Below are 17,018 nucleotides of genomic sequence, written 5' to 3'. Positions count from 1 at the left end.
CCATTTAATCAGTTTTTCCTTCATTTTATGGCCTTAAAGACACCTTGATCTTCAACATTTATGTTTTCGTCCTTCTGAAAAGCAGAACTTTGCTCTCAACCCTGGTGCTCACTTCCTTACTTCTAACACAGATTTTGACACGGGCTCCTTATGCCCTTTACCTTTCCTTCTGACTGCCAGTCAAGGTGTGTGTTGCTGTTCCAGGGAACAGGCTCCCCGGGAGCGCCTGACGTGGTTCCTCAACCTGTTCTCCCGAGTGAAATGTCTTGAAGGGTGCACAGGCTTTTTCACACATCAAATATGGATTTTTGAAAAATCCGTCATTGTGTAGAACAGTAAACAGCGAAAATATATCAGACATTTTATCTGCTTGTTTTACTGTGTTCTCAGAAGGAACAGTGTGGAGCTTCACTTGCTCCACGGAAAGTGTTTCCAGCTTTGAAAATATGTTAAAAAGATCTCAGGAAAGCCAGACCCAACACTAGGAGTGGAGCTCTGCTCGTCTCAGAAACTAAGATTGATATTGCTTTACCATGGCCATAGCCGACCATTTGGGATCTCCTGGTACTTAATCTCCATTACATTAATTGGGAAAAACTTGTTAGTAGGCGCCAAAATGTGGGCAGAGTTTCACCCACCATAATCCTTCCTATCACTGTCGTCCCTGACACGAGTGGGTGATGGAGCTGTCTGTAACCGTGCTCCTGGGCACGTCTGGGTACGTGGCAGCCCAGGAAATACAGACACGGTGGTTGGGTACCAGCTGTGGCGGGACAGGTGTGTGAGCCTTCACAGTAGGGAATTCTGCTCCCGTTGAAGTGGAAATTGAAATTAATGATGTTAATGATAAGTTCATGGTGGCCTTGGGAGTCTAACGGTTGTGGGAAGGCTTGTGTCTTTTAGCAGACAAGTTAGAAAAGGCAGATGGGGCTATGGACAAACAAAGTGGTGCTGCCCTCCTTGTATGGTACTCCTGCTATAGGCCAAGGATGATGCAGATTTGTTCTGACAATTAAGTAATCCAAGAAAACAACAGGACTGTGGAAATCAAAGGCAGGCGGTAATTCTTTTCCATCTCCTTTACTACCTTCTCGAGTGACACTGCAAGGATCCAGAGCCCTCTGGGAAAGCTGCTCGGGCGCTGGGAGCAAGTCCGAGAACGTGCTCTGCAGAATCACGTACCGCGCGCTTTGCTCGGCGCGGGGGGCTGGACGCTCCTCGCGCTCCTCGCGCTCCTCGCGCTCCTCTCCGTCCCCGCGCATCCCTCCCGTTTACAAAAGGCACCTGATAACAAGTGATCCTTTCTGAGATGTTTGAAAGACTCGTCGGTGCTCCAGGATAGACAGAATGCTTGTTATTGAAGAAATTTAGCCAAACTGATGTCTCTCTTTTAATGCCTCCAGTGCAAAAATATTACATTGTCAGAAAAAAAGCAAGTCTAACTTGTGGGGAAGAAAAAATTTATTCCATCCTGTGTTTCATATTGTACCATTAGGAAAATGGTATATTAAATTCAAATACTTCAATTGTGCCATTAGATGGTGTCATTATGTGGCTTGCTAACTGATAGGTTATTCAAATGAACATTATAATTTTAGGCTTCTTAGAAGAATCCATGTAGAGAATTTCCAAATCTCAGAGAAGTGAACTGGGTGTTAGGAAGAAAATCACTTACTGAGAATATTTCCTAATGCATGTCACTGAAAAATGGTTACATAACTGCTGTGTGCATTCCAGGGCTCGGTGCAGTCTATTTTTAATACCTGCTATGAAAGAACTTCCTGCTACTTTTGCTCTTTGAAGGCTGCTTTGTGTTCGTTAGATCATGTTGTCAGGCCAAGTTTTCTGCTGTCCTGAAACCTCATTTTTCCTGCTTAGAAAAAAGGTGAAACTGTATCAAATGGAAGAGGGTGCAGAGCATAAAATACCATTAAGGGTAAGGTACGTTATGTAAATGTTGAAGTGGTCCCAGCACTAAGCACTGCCAGCTCAGGCTTAATATTAAACCTGAAAAGAAGTCTAGCTGTGCTAAACACATGCACTTTCAAGAAAGCCAAAATAACTTGTATGCTGAGCAACAGCACCTAACGAGAACTTTCGGCTTTGTGTTTATGAAGACAGATGGTTTTCTTTCTAGTTGGTTTTCATGTCACACTGTTCATGCAGTGTTATCCCACGTCACCATTTTGACTATAATTTATATAACCATGATCATTAACATAAAAGCACTTTGCTGCAGTGCAACCAGAGTTCTTCAAACACAGGCTGTGCAAGATGTTTCAGAATATTTAACTGCACAGAGGCTTACAGCATTAGTGTAATTTTGCTGTTGAAATGGTGGACAGACACTGATGGAGATGAAATGGGCAGGTTTACTCTTACTTTCACCCGCAACAAAGGAGTGCAACGACAGCTTAAAATGCGAAGTAGCATTTGGCAGTAATGGCGGCAGCCGGGGCTGTGACACAGGTGAGTGTGACACTCAGCGGGCGATGCCCGGGGCTGTGACACAGGTGAGTGTGACACACAGCGGGCGATGCCCGGGGCTGTGACACAGGTGAGTGTGACACACAGCGGGCGATGCCCGGGGCTGTGACACAGGTGAGTGTGACACTCAACGGGCGATGCCCGGGGCTGTGACACAGGTGAGTGTGACACACAGCGGGTGATGCCCGGGGCTGTGACACAGGTGAGTGTGACACACAGCGGGCGATGCCCGGGGCTGTGACACAGGTGAGTGTGACACTCAACGGGCGATGCCCGGGGCTGTGACACAGGTGAGTGTGACACTCAACGGGCGATGCCCGGGGCTGTGACACAGGTGAGTGTGACACACAGCGGGTGATGCCCGGGGCTGTGACACAGGTGAGTGTGACACACAGCGGGTGATGCCTGCGGCTGTGCCCCTGCCCTGGGGATCCCCGGGGAGCGCTGGAGTCAGCAGGTGAGTGTGACGCGAGGCACGAGCGTGCCGGCTTCATTCTGTGGGTTCAATCCAGCAGCACATGCAGAGCAGAGCCAGGGTATCTCTGAACCCCAGGGCTAACTAGATGTGCGTTTCCCTTTCTGTTGATTCTCCCACAAGAAGCAATCTCCCCCCTCCCCTCTGCTGTCTCCGTGAAGTTTCATCTCTGCAGAATACTTGGGGTCATTTATTTCTGCACTTCTGTAGACCTTTTGAGTTCTTTTGTTCTTCCTTGTTTTTCCCAAGGAAACCACTCCAGCCCTCGGTTCCAGTGCTCCCGGTCTCCATCCCCCGCTCCTCCCTCTCCCTCTTCTCATCAGAGCACCCTGGATCATAACCTTCATTTTCTGAGGAAATGTCTTCACCCAAAAATGTGAAATCTGACTTAGTTCTGCTTATTTCAACAAAGTTGTTATTAAGAAATTCATTACAGGTCACTTAAACATCTTCCACATTTAGGCCAAAGCCGTGGAACTGCTCCGCTTCATCTTGTCCAGTGCTTCATAATAACATCTTGTTTTCAGCTGCTTGTAACTGTTTGGGCTGGTAATTTCCAAGCCAAGCATCTGCCCCAGGTTTAATGTTTGGCAGTTTCCAGCTAAACCACTGTACTCGTTTTCAAGAGCAAGGTTAAAAAAATATTTTGCCCCTATTAAAAAATAATAATCCGGTTGCTTCATTCAGAAGTGTCAGTATCCCCGTTTCTCTGCAGAAAGGATTTGGAATGGAACACCCGTCACCGGTTTCACCCGTGTAACTTCCGAGCAGCAACGTGAAGTTTGCCAGCACCATTGCTGTGGTTTCACAGCTGTGCATCCAAACGTAACAAAGCTACAAGACTCCATGGAGTCTCCGTTCTCACGTGGTGGGTTGGGAACGGTTGGCTTCGGGGGCGGCGGAGCAGCCCGTGCGGACGGGCCCGTGGGCGCCGGGCGCTGCGCGGGCACCCCCCGCGGCCCCTGTGCAGCGCGGGCCTGCCCGCCCCGCTGCCCCGCGCTCCCAGCTCCGCTGTCTGCGGGGACACCCCGTGCGCGTCACCGCTCCAGCGCGTGCTGCCGAGGCAGCGGAGCATGGGCGGTGAAGATGAAGCCGTTTGAGAGGAGGCCTGGGACCAGCAGAGCATGGCAGAGAGCTGGAGGCAGAGGGACAGGAAGGCTGGAGGTGCCAGGGAGACAGCTACCACTGACCAGTGCTGGGACTTCTGTGACAACTAGGACATCGTGGGCAGAAATCGGTTGTGGAAGCAGTTCTTCTTTACTAGGAACAAAAAAGTTAATACGTATCGCCATAATGAGATGCTGCTGGGCAATGGCGAGAGGATGTGAAGTGTTAGGCAGTGGAGATAAAGATAAGATGCCAGAGGAAATGCGTAAGAGAAAAAATAGAGAGGGTGGATGTCAGACGAAGGAAAGTAGGAGATGGAAATGGAAGACTGCAGGGAGGCAGGAGCCGGGAAGGGAGAGACGGACAAAGCAAGTGGGGAAGAGCGAGGGCTGGGAGGTGCCTGAGGCAGCACAGGGGGAAGAGAGCGCAGAGGAGGAGGTGAGAGCACCCAGGGGAGCGCAGACTGAACTCCAGCAGGCTGACTTTGGAGTCAGATGTCAATGCAAACTGTGATTTATCTGAAAAGGTATAGGAATAGGGATCGGGTCTGGCTAGCATCTATAGCCATGCTTTTTTTCCTGTTAGAGAGCTGCTTTATCGATATTCTGGATCTCTCGAGCCAGAACTCCGGAGTTAGGGTGACCGCATGTCACTGTCTGTTTACTTTTCAGGCTTCCTCTGACTTTATTAACAAAGTTCCTCAAGTGCAATATGCTGTGCTTTTAACCGCAGTAAAAAAATCCTTCTGCACAATACATTTGAAGATATTTTGAGGAATTTAAAGGTGCAATGTGGGGCTGGCAGAGGGCGAGGCGCTGGCGCCGGCCTCCGCCGGTCCCCGGCTGGAAGGCTTCGCCAGCCCCTGGCACCGGAATGAACCGTGTTCCACCACAGCGGTGTCACCCACTGCTAACCGGGAAACGGTGATATCTGCTTCTAACCTGACAATTCCACTTGCAAACGGGAATGTCTTTAACATAAATGGCATTTGCTTCCCCACAGCCAGCAGGCCTGGCCTATTCCCTGTCAGCTCAAGGGAAGCTTTGCAGAGCTGAGCTGCTTTACTTTCCTTTTGAGAACGAAAGTAGCACTGCTGTCAGAAGATTAAGTTGTTGGTGTGTATCAGGTGATAGGAAAAATTACTCTGAAACTGCAAATGGCCTGACATGCATTTATTTTTATATACTTGGGAGCTGCAAATGTTGATTTGCTGTCTGTTTGTCATACTGATAGCTTAAAATCATGACTTGCACTCCAGATAACAACTCCTAGGGGTAAGTAAGGCTGCTGTCACTACTCGGTGCCTCCTAAAGACTGAACAGAGCTCAGGGCTGACACATGAAGCTGCGCTTGAGGCAGATCCCTGCTCGGGGTCTGACCCACATCCCAGCTGAAAATGCGTTCAGTCTTTTCTTAATTTGCAAGAGATACTTGTGTACATTACAAAACCATCTCACAATCCGGCAAATGAAGTTGTCTGTGGTTAGCTGCGGAATTGCAGAGATATTGCAGTGCACAGCAGCGTTGCATAACGAGCTTCCCCAGACTTCGCCTTACTCGATGAGTAACAGTAATCCTTATCTCTAGCGAGCATCAGATTCATCCCATCTTTGAGAAAAGAATTAGTATCAAATATACGATGGGCATGTTATGCCTTGTGGCTGCAATGTTTTTTCAATTAACTTCTCTGAATATACCACAATGAAAAGTGTCAGCTTTTTGCCTCAGAGGCCTATAATTAGATTAAATGAATACAGTTAATTATCTACTGCCTTCTTTACCCAAAACAATATGTTTCTATAAATTAAAATGCTCGTACAGGAAGGAAATTGTTGTTCACTCCAATACAATACTGTGAATATATCACAGGGTAACACAGCTTTTTGTCTGAAGCCCTTATTTTACAGGATCTAAAACAAACAACATCTGACAAATCCACAGATCTCACACTGTTCAGGGCACGTATGTTGGTGCGAGGAGGTGACACCATGAAAAGTTACAGTACTGTGGAAAAAATGCACTTTTCTCTTTCACAGATGTTCTCCATAAAATTCCTCTAGAGAGATTAAATACAGCTTTGCTGTGTACCTGCAGCCATGCCCTCAGGGACCGTGCTGTGTCCAGACACACGGCTGCTTTTCCCAGCACTGTACTCCTCCTTTCAGAAAATGTATTCAAAAATACAGCCGGTCTGTAGGAAGCCTTTACGATGAGCAGCTCGGTGTTCAGGCCCGATGGTGTTCTAGCCAGTGTGCCCCGAAAATCTCCGCCCATTCTGCAGCATTACCAAATACAAACAGCTCACGACCTGTTCCCACCGTGTCCCACCTGAGTGGGAAGTGCAGGTGTCCCACGGGTGGAATGTCACCCCCACTCGGGTCCCCAGAGCAGAAAGCTCTTTTCGGTTTGACCCTGTTTCTGTCGGAATAGATGTCAGTAACTTAAGGCCTCACCAGAAAATTGCAGTTCGGTTCGGCAGAAGCCCTCGTTCTGGCCTGCAGTGTACTCTGCATGTCTTGTGTTTCATTAGGGTCAAACCCTGAAAAGCTTTAGAATACTCAGTGTTCCTGCAGGGCATCGCATTTTATTGTGGTTTGTGCTGTGCGAGTGTCTTTTCCTTTAAACGTTCATCAGCTCCGTGTATCAAAGTGCTCATTAGAATATCATTGTGTTGATAATAATCTTAATATTGTGGAGTGGAGAGGGCTGTGTTGCCATATAAATGCTGCCCGTTTCCTGCTCTCGGGGTGTAACAGGAGAAGAAAAGACCATCTTGATAGGCACTATCTGCTGAAGGAGAATTTGCACCAGGAGCTGGGAATCGACTTTAACCTTTTAGTGGCTGAACTGTGAAATGAAACTTTTCATCCTTTCTACAGAGAATGAAGCTTTTTATTTAAAATACTGATAAATACCAGTGGCCCTCCTAATTACTTCTACAAATATCAGAGAGCAGCTACAGAGGAACAAAGAAACGCAACTGGAAACATGGTTCAGTGCTCTTGTACTTCCCTGAAAAGCTGATTATACTTCTGGCTGATTCGGTTTGTTTCGGGGGGAATTTGCCCCGTTTGGCAGTTCGGCTGCAGCGGTGCCGAAAAACGGCAGAAAGTGCATCTCGGGCTGAGGAAATTAACTCGGGGTCCGATGTGTCAGACCGAATTTTGCCAGTGAGCTCTAGATATTGTATGTTAGCCCCTCAGTGCCCTTTGTTCTGTGGGATTCAGAAGCGATTTTAACACTGGTTTGAACATAGAGACGTTTCGTTTATGCTTTTGCAGGTGCCTTACCCGATGCCCTGCTTTCCCGTGTGACTTATCTTTTAGGATAAGCACTAAGGAAAGGTCATGGTTATTCTAAAATATCCAGAATAGGAGATTTCTCTTCCCCGTAGTTCCTTAAGATGAACGTCGCACAATTATAACTGATACTGTGCTGAAAGGTAATTCAGACGTTCTGGGGAAAAGTACGAAAGGACGAGCAGTAACCTTTAGCACTGTAAAACGTCCCTGGTGACTTGTACTTAGTGCTTCTCCAGAATGCAAGGAGCCATCTTACCACTCCGTGCCATGGCAGAAGTTAACTTCTCTGGAAGTCGGCTCTGCAGAGCCGGACCTGGCACATCTGGCTATCAGAAATGCAGTTTACATGTAGTTTACATCCGAAGATCGTTTCCTTGCCTCTGTGACACAGAAACCAAGAACCGTGGATTCCCCCCCGCCCCCCCCCCCCGCTCTCTTTCGCCTGTCTGTAATTTTCAAATGTAACAAACGGTTCTGAAAAGCTCCGGCTGGGAGACGCACCTTGCTTCCCGTTTTTAATGGAAACCTGGAGGCGAACCTGCTGCTTTGTGCCTTCTACGCGGGCTGCGCTGGGAGAAGATGCTTCTGCATCTCGGAAATCTGGGGTGGGGAGCAGAGCCCCGGGCTCTGCAGCGGGAGCCCCGGGCAGCAGCCGCAGCGAGTGCCGCCAGCACCCCCGGCAGCTGCAGGTCCCTTCGCTGTACTCACTGCGGCCGAGGGGCTGCGAAGCCATCGGGTGACACTGAGGAGGCTCCAAGTCCCGACTGCGGGGGGGCGGGAGGGGGAAAAAAAGGAAAAGAAAGAAAATGTAAAACCAAAAAGCGTGCAGCGCAAGTTGGAAGAAACGCGGCGGCGGCGCGGCCGGAGCGCGGACGTTGCGCGGACACTGCGCGGGCCGCCCGGGGCCCTCGCGGCGGGGCCGGGACGGAGCGGCGCGGAGCCCGCGGAGGAAGCCCAATAAATACAATCAGACTGTTATTTCAGGCGCGTAAATTTAAAAATATTTGGACAGGAAGAGAAAGGGGAGAGGAACCCACGGAGACAACCTAACGGTTTCGGAGCCCCGCACACCCCCCCGCCCGCCGGCCGCGCTCCCGGCCGCGCTCTCCGGGGCCGCCCGACCTGCCCCGCACCTCCGGCCGCCCCGACGCGCCCTCCCCGGGGCGCCCTCCGGGAGCACCGACATTTTGAATGCGCGTGTGGCGGGCGCTGCATTGAGACTCGGTGAGAAATCTTCTTTCTCTCCCCCCGCTGTTTTGTGTGCTGGTTTTTCTCCCCCTCCCCGCCATACACAGTATAACAGTCCTCACAAATAAATGCAGGAGCTTTCCCCCCCTCGGTCTTTTCGAGGGAATTTCATCACTTTAGTAAACAGATAATAATTCATGGCTCTTTCTGGCCGCCCAGTGAAGTGCCAGGTACCTTTGTGGAAGATACCCTTTTATTATTTTTTTTAAGCTACGAAGTGGTGTTTTTTCTACATTTTTAACTCTTTCTCCTGTGAACAACGCAATGGCATTTCCTACGAAGCTGATTTCTGATCCCACCATGGGATAAAGCATCGGTTTAATTCCTCTCCCCCCGCTGAAAACTGGGAAGAAAGCCTTTCCGTGTACTGCAATGTGCGGTCATTCATTGCACCGGCAGCGGAGCCGAGCTCACCTTCCAACCCCTTCTGTTCTGCACTCTCCAGAATGCGGGCAGGTTCCGGTGCCGGTCTGAGCCGGCGCCGCTCCCCAGCACCCACAGCCCGGCCCGACCCCCGCGCTGCAGCCGCGGGTCCGGCTCTGCTCGCTGCTCGCAGGATCCCTTTCGGCTCCGCTCCTTTTCAAGGGGAATTCAACGGCCCCCGCCGTTGTTCCGAGGATGATTTAGAAACAAAGGTCAAGTGTAACAGCTTTGCTCATCCGTGTAACTGAAATAGGGGAGAGGGCTCTTTCCCCATAGCTGTGTTTTCACGTAGCCTGGGCAGTACGAATCCTGGTACAGCTGCATTTTATAGTCTATTGCTTCATATTTCTCTGTGCTTGCTGTATTTATTTCTATTTATACATCTCGTCTCGGTGCTATATTGTTTATTCTTGGGCTGCTGCAGGACAGTCTCTGCTCCTGCCCGGGAGACTCGCTTTTCGGTTGGTTTATGTCTCAATAAAGGCTCTCAAAAACATTTCATTCCATCTCACACGCTGCAGTTTTGGGTCTTCGGGTAAATATTATTGCTGACATTGTCACAAATATGCGATTTTGTAAGACTGAACTTTTTGATGTTGCCAGACTACTGAGGAAAAATCACAAAAGCAATTTCTAAACCCCATCCGATATTGGAATCCTTTTTCGGTATAAAGACCCTACTAATGAGACTTGATTTACGTTATTTTCTGCTCGCTCAGTAGATTTAAGGACACCTGCAGGAAAGCCGCCAGCGGCGCCGCGGCGCGCCCGGTCACCTGCGGACCCTGGGGGTGTCCGGGACCCACCGGCTGGTTGACTCCTCTGGTTTCCCAGGGGCCGTTTGCAGTAACTGCTCATTCCCCGGGGCAACAGAGAGTCATTTTCTTTTCCGAAGTGTCTAACTAAGAATTTCAATTTATAGTGATGCTTCCAATAAATGGAGAGGCTTACAGAGCAAATGCAGCAGAGAACGCAAATAGAACGTACCTTTAAAGCAGACCTAGCACCGCCGGTGACTCACCCGCTGGCGCTGTAGGCATGACCGTGCTGAACACGTCCTCGCCTTAAACGTGAACTTCTGGCACGCAATAAAAGCCGCTATTTCTGCCTAGGCGGGGCATTCTCCTCGGAGAAGCAGTTGTTTCATTAAACCACTGCTTAAACTTCGGCTTAGCCTAAATAAAGTGCTGATGGAGCTCAAAACGGGTCTGGGGTGAGGTTTTTTTAGTAGTACAGGTGAAAAATAAGGGAGAAAGATGAATATTACCTCTGGGTGTTCACTCCGCTGCGGGGAACGGGAGAAACCCCGGTGGCAGCGCAGGTTTCTGCTGTGGGAGAGTGCGGGGTGCTGCTGGAGGAGCAGAAACCTAGGAGCACCCCCTAGGACACGAGCAGGGGGACACGGGGAGCAAAAGGGACCGGATTGGGTCGGCTCACCTCGCACCTGCGGATTGCCTCGCCCAGATGGCCTTAGTGCTCTTTAGAGCGGGTATGTCGTGGGTTATTTCTCCAGTCACGCATCCTGTGTGCCGTGCTGCTTGGGTTAATGATCCCTAGATCCCTTGTGAACAAAAAAATGATAACAAAAGCGCGCAAAACTTCATGTTTCACAGAGGTTTTTAATCAGAGAACACAGCAGTGTGACAGAGCGTATGGCAAATGTGACAGACTTTTAGCAAATTACTTTTTACTTGAAAACGGTAGTAACTGATATTGCGGGGCTATTTTTTTAAGTTAAAATCTAAACTAATGTACACCCCCTCCTCTTTTGAATATTGTTTTAAGTACTTATCGTTTTGCATTGATTTAAAACGTTCTATTTTGCCCAATCGAACTATTCCAAAAAGCCCTTCAAACCGCCCGCCCGTCCAACGCCTCATATTAACGCTTTCCATGCAGTGCTGAGCATCCTTGTCTCCTTTTGCAGAGGTAAATGAGTTTGGCTCTGATGAATACTTCGACTATATTGCAATGGAAAATTTCAAAGGTTAAGTTGTGTTTTAGGTGCAAGCAATAACAACTTCCCGAATACCGAACGTGCTGCTTCCCAAATGTCACTGTATTCAAATATTCCTGTTGTGTGAGATGCATCTGTCATTAAAATAGTTTATTTCCAGGCGAAACGAAACAGTTGGTGGAAAGCAAATATTTCTTAAAGAGCATCTAAGCTGCACTCAGCTTATGAAGGAACCAGAAACCTCGTGGCGTTTCAGCCTCCGTGTCCTCTCGCCCCTGACAATGCTGCTTGTTTTGAAACTAGAAAAAAAAAGTCCTGTTCAGTGCACAGTAAACACGAACTACTAAACTGAGCTGTTTAAAACCTCTGGCAACCAAATAATACCACTTATGCAGCTTCTGGTAACTAAATTCAAAACTAGCTCGGTGAAAGTTTAAATATACAAAGGGGAAAAGTGTCATCTACATTTAGAAAGTGAGTGACCTACTTCTACAAGCTCTTGTTAGTGTCAAACGCAGCTATTTCCCGAAGCCTCTAAGCGCCATCCTCTGTCCTCAGGCCAAGCAGCCTTTGACTCCCAGCCCTGCCTGAGCACGGGGGTGCAGCTTACCCCTTAAAAGGCTGTTTTAACCCCAAACACAGCTTCAAAACCTGAAGCCCGACCCAAACGCGGAAGGAGGGGGTGTGGGGGGGGGGATCACGTTGAGAGGTCAGAGCAATCACAGTAACCTATTTCCTTTTCTTAAAAGTCCAGCAACATTAAGCATGTGAATATGTAGCTCTGGAATTAGTGACTTAACATGAATGGTCTAAAGTAAATCGCAAAACTTGATAACTATGTGTGAGCGCCCGACATATACACGGCTGAGTCTATGGGAACGGTGTAAGAAATGGCTGGGAGCGTGGGTCTAAAAATATCTCCGTGATCTAAAAATAAAACCCACCTCTGGAATTTCTTGAGATTCATACGGAAGAAAATAGATCTGCAAATTTGCAGCAAACGTTAATACAAAGGAAAGGGGAAGGCAACGCGGGGGCGCCGCGGCAGTGTCCAGCGGGCGGGCTCAGTCCGCGCCGGCGGGGGAGCGGCGGCCGCGCTCCAGGAGCTGCACCACGGCGTGCCGCTTGTACAGCTTGGCCAGGTCGTAGGCGGTGGCCCCGCGCACGTTCTGGTGGCCCACGCGGCACTCGGCGCGCGCCAGCAGCAGCTCCACCACCCGCGCGTGTCCCTCGCGGGCCGCCAGGTGCAGGGGCAGGTTCCCCTCGCTGTCCTGCACGTTCACGTCGGCCTGGAACTCCAGCAGCGCCTGCAGAGTGTCCGGAAACCCCTCGCGGGCCACGTCGTGCATCACGGCGAAGCCGGTGCTGTCCCGCAGGTCGGGGTTCGCCCCGTGCGCCAGCAGCCGGCGGGCGATCTCGGGGTTCCCCAGCTTCATCACCTGCGGGTGCAAAGCTAGAGGTGAGTCCCGCGGGGCGGACCCTCGGCTCCCTCCGGGATTGTCACAACAGAACAGCCCCGCCATGAAACCGGCGATGCCCCAGCACGTCTATTTTTCATGTATTTTCCTTCCTGAACTCCGCGAACGGGCGAAAGATGTTACCGTTCCGGTGGGAACAGCTTTCTGTCCCAGGGAGGTTAATGGTTGAAACAGGCACTGCAAAATGGGGACACAATATTTCGTTTTTATAACGTGGGCTGTCTCAGTTTCTTAACACACGAAAATTAACTCTGGTTTGGTTTTATTTGCCCGAGTATTGAGACACCTTTGCATCACTGTTTAATCTCGTTAAACATCAAATATAGGGGCTCTGCGGAACAGATATTTTACCTCAGCAACGGCAAATGTAGGATGTGTTTTTATAAGCTCTCAGGTGTTTACATTGTCTGTGCATTATCGTAAAACAAATATTTGGACTGTACCATAGCTCTGTCTGCTAAGAAAAATAAATGCTAGAAGAAATTTTTCTCCCCAATATTCGTGTTTCATGATGTCACCCAAAGAGGACAAGTTAACAGGAATGTCTCAAGGTTCCAGAAGGTTTCTTCTAAAAACAGTATATTGTGTTAGACTTTCATAATTTCACTGCAAGTAAACTATATCCTGTTGTTAAAAATATCCTCTTTTAAAAAACAACAACAATTGGATATTCTGACTGTTTCTCTCTGGAAAAAAAAATAAAAGGCTTATTTAATTTTTCTCAGTTACATCATAATACTGTCATAATTAGAGCGCAAAGCTCTCTTATTTGGGACTTAACAGCTTCCACCGATTTTCCCCAAATTCCTCACGTTTTGTTTTCCCAAAGCCTTTCAAAACCGAGCACGGTAAGGTGTAACCCCCAGCCTATGGGCAATATGTCCCTGTCCTGGAAAGTCTCATTGTAAGTGCCAAATTTAAATAAATAAATAAATAAATAAATTATATTTTCTTAAAAACGTCCACATATTGATTTGAAAATCCTGGTAAAAAATAATATATATATCTGCCTAAGTGAGCATTACAGTGCATTAGATTTAGCAGAATGTACTATTTCTACAAGGGATTTGCTGAAAAATATTTCCTGGTGGAAAACACCTATCAGGGTTTTTAAGAAAAGCAAGCAATTAAAACTACAATTACTGCAGCGTTTGGAGTGTGAAGGAGCCCCGTGTGTGCGCGGGCAGAGGAGAGGGGCGCAGACAGACAGACAGACGGGCCGGGAGCAGGGACGGAGGCTGCGCTGTGCCCCAGGCTCCCAGCTCGTGTGGCCACTTCTTTCACTTCTGACCGGGGAGGGAAGCGGTGGAAAAGAAAACAAGGGCATTGTGATCTCTCTTTCCTCAGCGAAATCGGGACACTTTGGTCCCTTTTTGAGAGCCCAGGCTGTATTATTTGTGAATTCAAAACATGTATTTTGTTTAAGTGGGAGTTTTCTGTGTGCAGCCTAAGGGACTGAAGGCTTCAGTGAAAGATGCGAGGGGGAGAAAAATCACATAAAAGGTGATGCTGTTGGGACGTGGGCTACAACTGGGCAGCAAATGCCCTTTACTTTGCAAATTTTCACTCGGGGAAGGCAGGCAAAGAAGGAGAAGGCAGTAATTGAATGAGTCTGACGAAGTGCACAAGGGCAGGACATGTATCTGAGGCCTGCATAGGTACACTTCATCAGAAATAAAAAGTACAGAGCAAGACAAGCTGAGCAGTTGTTCAAACATAAATGCATAGGAAAAATAGAAATTAATTGGTATTAATATGGGAGCATTCTCTCCATTTTAATTGAGAGAGGTATTATGGAGAGATGAGCTCAGTTTTGGGGAGTGCACTGAGACTCTTTCGAGCGTGGTCATGCACCCACAGCACAGTTCGGGATGATACATATTGAAAATAAGCCGACAAATTCTCCTGTTTTGATTTTTGTTGTGGTTCATTAGCTCAGTTATGATTAGGCAGCGATAAGAAGCATTGTTAGGACACGGATGTGTGTTTAGTATAGGTGGATGCTATGTCATTGTGTCAAATATCCCTTAATTTAGGATACAGGCAGTTAGCTGCTTTTAGAAAAACAAAACAAAACAAAACAAAACCAACGTACATTACTGCAGGACAAATCGGTTTCCAGCCCCATCCCGAGGACAAACCAGTTCTCTGAATGTTTCCTGCTTTCTTAAAGAAGTTAGTTTGTATAAGCTTTTAATTTAAATCCTTTCACTCTCTTAAAAGTTGCTGCAAGTGCCTGCTCTGCCATGCTATGCCCTATTTAGGTTCTAGCAGGACGGAGACGAACTCACGGATCTCCAGCTTCAGCGAAATTGTCAAAAAAGGGTAATTCCTGCTTTTTAGCAAGAGGTGCTTGTTTTTTAGCTCTAGCATTTTGATATTAAGCCAAAAGGCTGTAAATATCTCGAGCACACTCGCAAGATATACGCTGCTCAAATACCCAGTTTCAGAAATTATTGTAATGGTTTCGATGGCGGGGGGGAGAAGTCAACAAACGATTTTTCTAATGTATGAAATTAAAAAGAATTTAAGCTTCACTTCCATGTTTCATTGCTTACACCTTAAGTACAAATAACCACATATTATTTTCCCCCCGGATTTATAAATCACTTCTGTCACTATTTGGTAGGTATTCTCGCCATTTCGCCATCATTATCTGATATTATTGAAAGCAAAATCTTTCATCAGTTCCAATAGTTAACAGCTGGACAAGTTCCAACTCCTGCCTGCACGGCTACACACTTAAAAATGAGGACATAGCAGCCTATACGATCAGAAAGGAAACAGCCGGCGCTGGAGCCCTGCTAGCCGATCCGAAAGAGCAACATTTTAAGCCCTAATTATGAATGAAAAATCAAGTGGTTCAGCTGGAACCCTGACTCGTAGGGCCAACTCCGAACGTGCATCGAAGGTCCTCGGTTCTGAGCAGCATGCTTCCCAGTGAGAAAGGTCATTCTCACAAACAGCACATAAAGGAAAGCACCCTCGACAGCAGACCCCAGGACCGAGACAAGTCACGCTTTACCAGCACATTGCAGCAAAGAAAAAATAGAGAAAGAAAAAAAGGTAAACCCTGAGCTTCAGAGAACAGCACATTTGTGTTTACAGACCTGCTATGAAACCCTGCTCACCTAAGCTGATTTCTTTTCATCTCTGCTCCTTCATTCCTTGCCTCCTCCCCACGAAGTTACAAAATAGCAGCAAACTCGTAGCCCCTCTGACATTGAGGGTGATCCCCGACTGTAAGAATGGTTTTGAACAGTTTTATTTCAAGTACGTCATTTTAGGGAGTTGGAGCCACTAAAGTTATAAAATATGGCATCCAACGAGTTTGAAAAAACACTCGAATTTCATGCACCAGCCTGTTTAAAACGTTGTCTCTTTTGGAAACCCGGGTCACCTAGGTACCAGTGATGAAACATTTTCTCCCTCTCTGGATACCAACCTGCAGCGCAGTCCTCCCAAATCCATTTTGTGCATTGACGTTTACATTCTTTTGCAACAAATTAGTGAGTTGCACTAGGTCCCCCTTGGCCGCCGCAGACGCCAGCTCGTTCCCAGAAGGCTCGGCCATTCTTTAGGGTGACTGACGATCGCAAAAAGATGAGACTTTTGGTTTTTTTTGTTTTAACCAGGCATGGCATCGGAGGCTGACAGAAGGATGGGGATGGTTAATCTTCTGGAGTAGACCTTGTAGTAAATACTAGTAAAAAACCTCCTTGCCAAAAGCCCGCCCCTAACTCACACGTGATTATTCAGCAAAACTGCAGCTCCACTTGAAAGAAGATTTCTTTGCTTCCACATATAGAGTAACTCCTATTAAAGACTTTGGCCACTTTCGAGGGGGAATAGATTAATAACTAGGCAATATATTATATATGTTATCGGTAACATATATACACGTACGCTGGAGACTCACTCAGACCTGAGATCTTTGAAGAAGACAACCCACCCTGTTCGCAGTCGGGATCTGAGACTTTAGCAGCAGCAGCTCCGAGGAAAAGTCTTCCGTAGCAGTGTGCATCCACTCCCGCTCGGGATCCCCCCTTCCATCCCACACCGCCGCCTCTAGTCCGGGCCCAGAAGGGACGAGAAGGACGAGCCGCGCCCGGGGAGGGCAGGGCGCGCTGCCGCGGCCGCCGAGCTCGCTCCCTCGGTGCTCTCGCTCCCCGCAGCGGCTCCACTCCCGCGGCCCCGCGCAGCCTTCGCGCAGCGGGCGGGCGCGATCCCGGCCGGCGGCGGCGGCTCCGGAGCATCCAGGAGGGCGGCGGGTCCGCGGGCCTGGCGGGCGGCTGCCCGGGAGCGGCGGGCGAGCTGCGGGCGGGGTTGCACTGGTGCCGCCGCGGCCCCGGCCCCGGCCCGGCCGCGCTCGCAGGTCCCGGCGCGCAGTGACAGCCGCTCGCCGCCGCTTTCGACTTCGCCAAGTGAAGCTGCACTTGCCGGTCCGCGGTCGCTGCCTCCGCTCGCGACTTTGCGCTCCCCCTTTTTTAAGCATAAACAATCGCTACTTCTGTTTCCTACTGACACGAAGCCGGTTTCTC

At 48.6% G+C, this 17,018-nt stretch overlaps 1 protein-coding gene across 3 annotated transcripts; it reads right to left on the bottom strand.

The window, feature by feature from the left end:
• Positions 1-10,684: 10,684 nt before the first annotated feature.
• On the bottom strand, positions 10,685-17,011 carry CDKN2C (cyclin dependent kinase inhibitor 2C). 3 transcript variants are annotated; one of them, XM_080348857.1, is made up of 3 exons: positions 16,430-17,011; positions 12,601-12,654; positions 10,685-12,438 (listed from the first exon to the last, which is right to left on the bottom strand). In XM_080348857.1, exons 1-3 carry the CDS (start codon positions 16,970-16,972, stop codon positions 12,064-12,066), a joined length of 972 nt encoding a protein of 323 aa, XP_080204983.1. In that variant the 5' UTR covers positions 16,973-17,011; the 3' UTR covers positions 10,685-12,063. The 3 variants fall into 3 exon arrangements, with proteins under 3 accessions (XP_080204983.1, XP_080204985.1, XP_080204984.1); XM_080348859.1 differs by lacking the exon at positions 12,601-12,654 and adding an exon at positions 15,923-16,127 and having other exon boundaries at positions 16,430-16,442; XM_080348858.1 differs by lacking the exon at positions 12,601-12,654.
• Positions 17,012-17,018: the final 7 nt, after the last annotated feature.

The sequence above is a fragment of the Nesoenas mayeri genome (assembly GCF_963082525.1).
Source record: "Nesoenas mayeri genome assembly, chromosome: 8".
NCBI classification, from domain to species: Eukaryota; Metazoa; Chordata; class Aves; order Columbiformes; family Columbidae; genus Nesoenas; species Nesoenas mayeri.
Note: the sequence above shows the minus strand (reverse complement) of the source record. Positions and strands in the feature narration are given on the sequence as shown.

What these genes read in the sequence shown, in the direction of transcription:
- CDKN2C (XM_080348857.1), bottom strand. Translation starts at nt 16,972, where the DNA reads ATGCTTAAAAAAGGGGGAGCGCAAAGTCGCGAGCGGAGGCAGCGACCG. An exon ending in AGATCCCGACTGCGAACAGG is followed by an intron (nt 12,655 to 16,429) that starts GTGGGTTGTCTT and finishes CCCATTTTGCAG; the next exon opens with TGCCTGTTTCAACCATTAAC. An exon ending in AAGCTGTTCCCACCGGAACG is followed by an intron (nt 12,439 to 12,600) that starts GTAACATCTTTC and finishes TTGCACCCGCAG; the next exon opens with GTGATGAAGCTGGGGAACCC.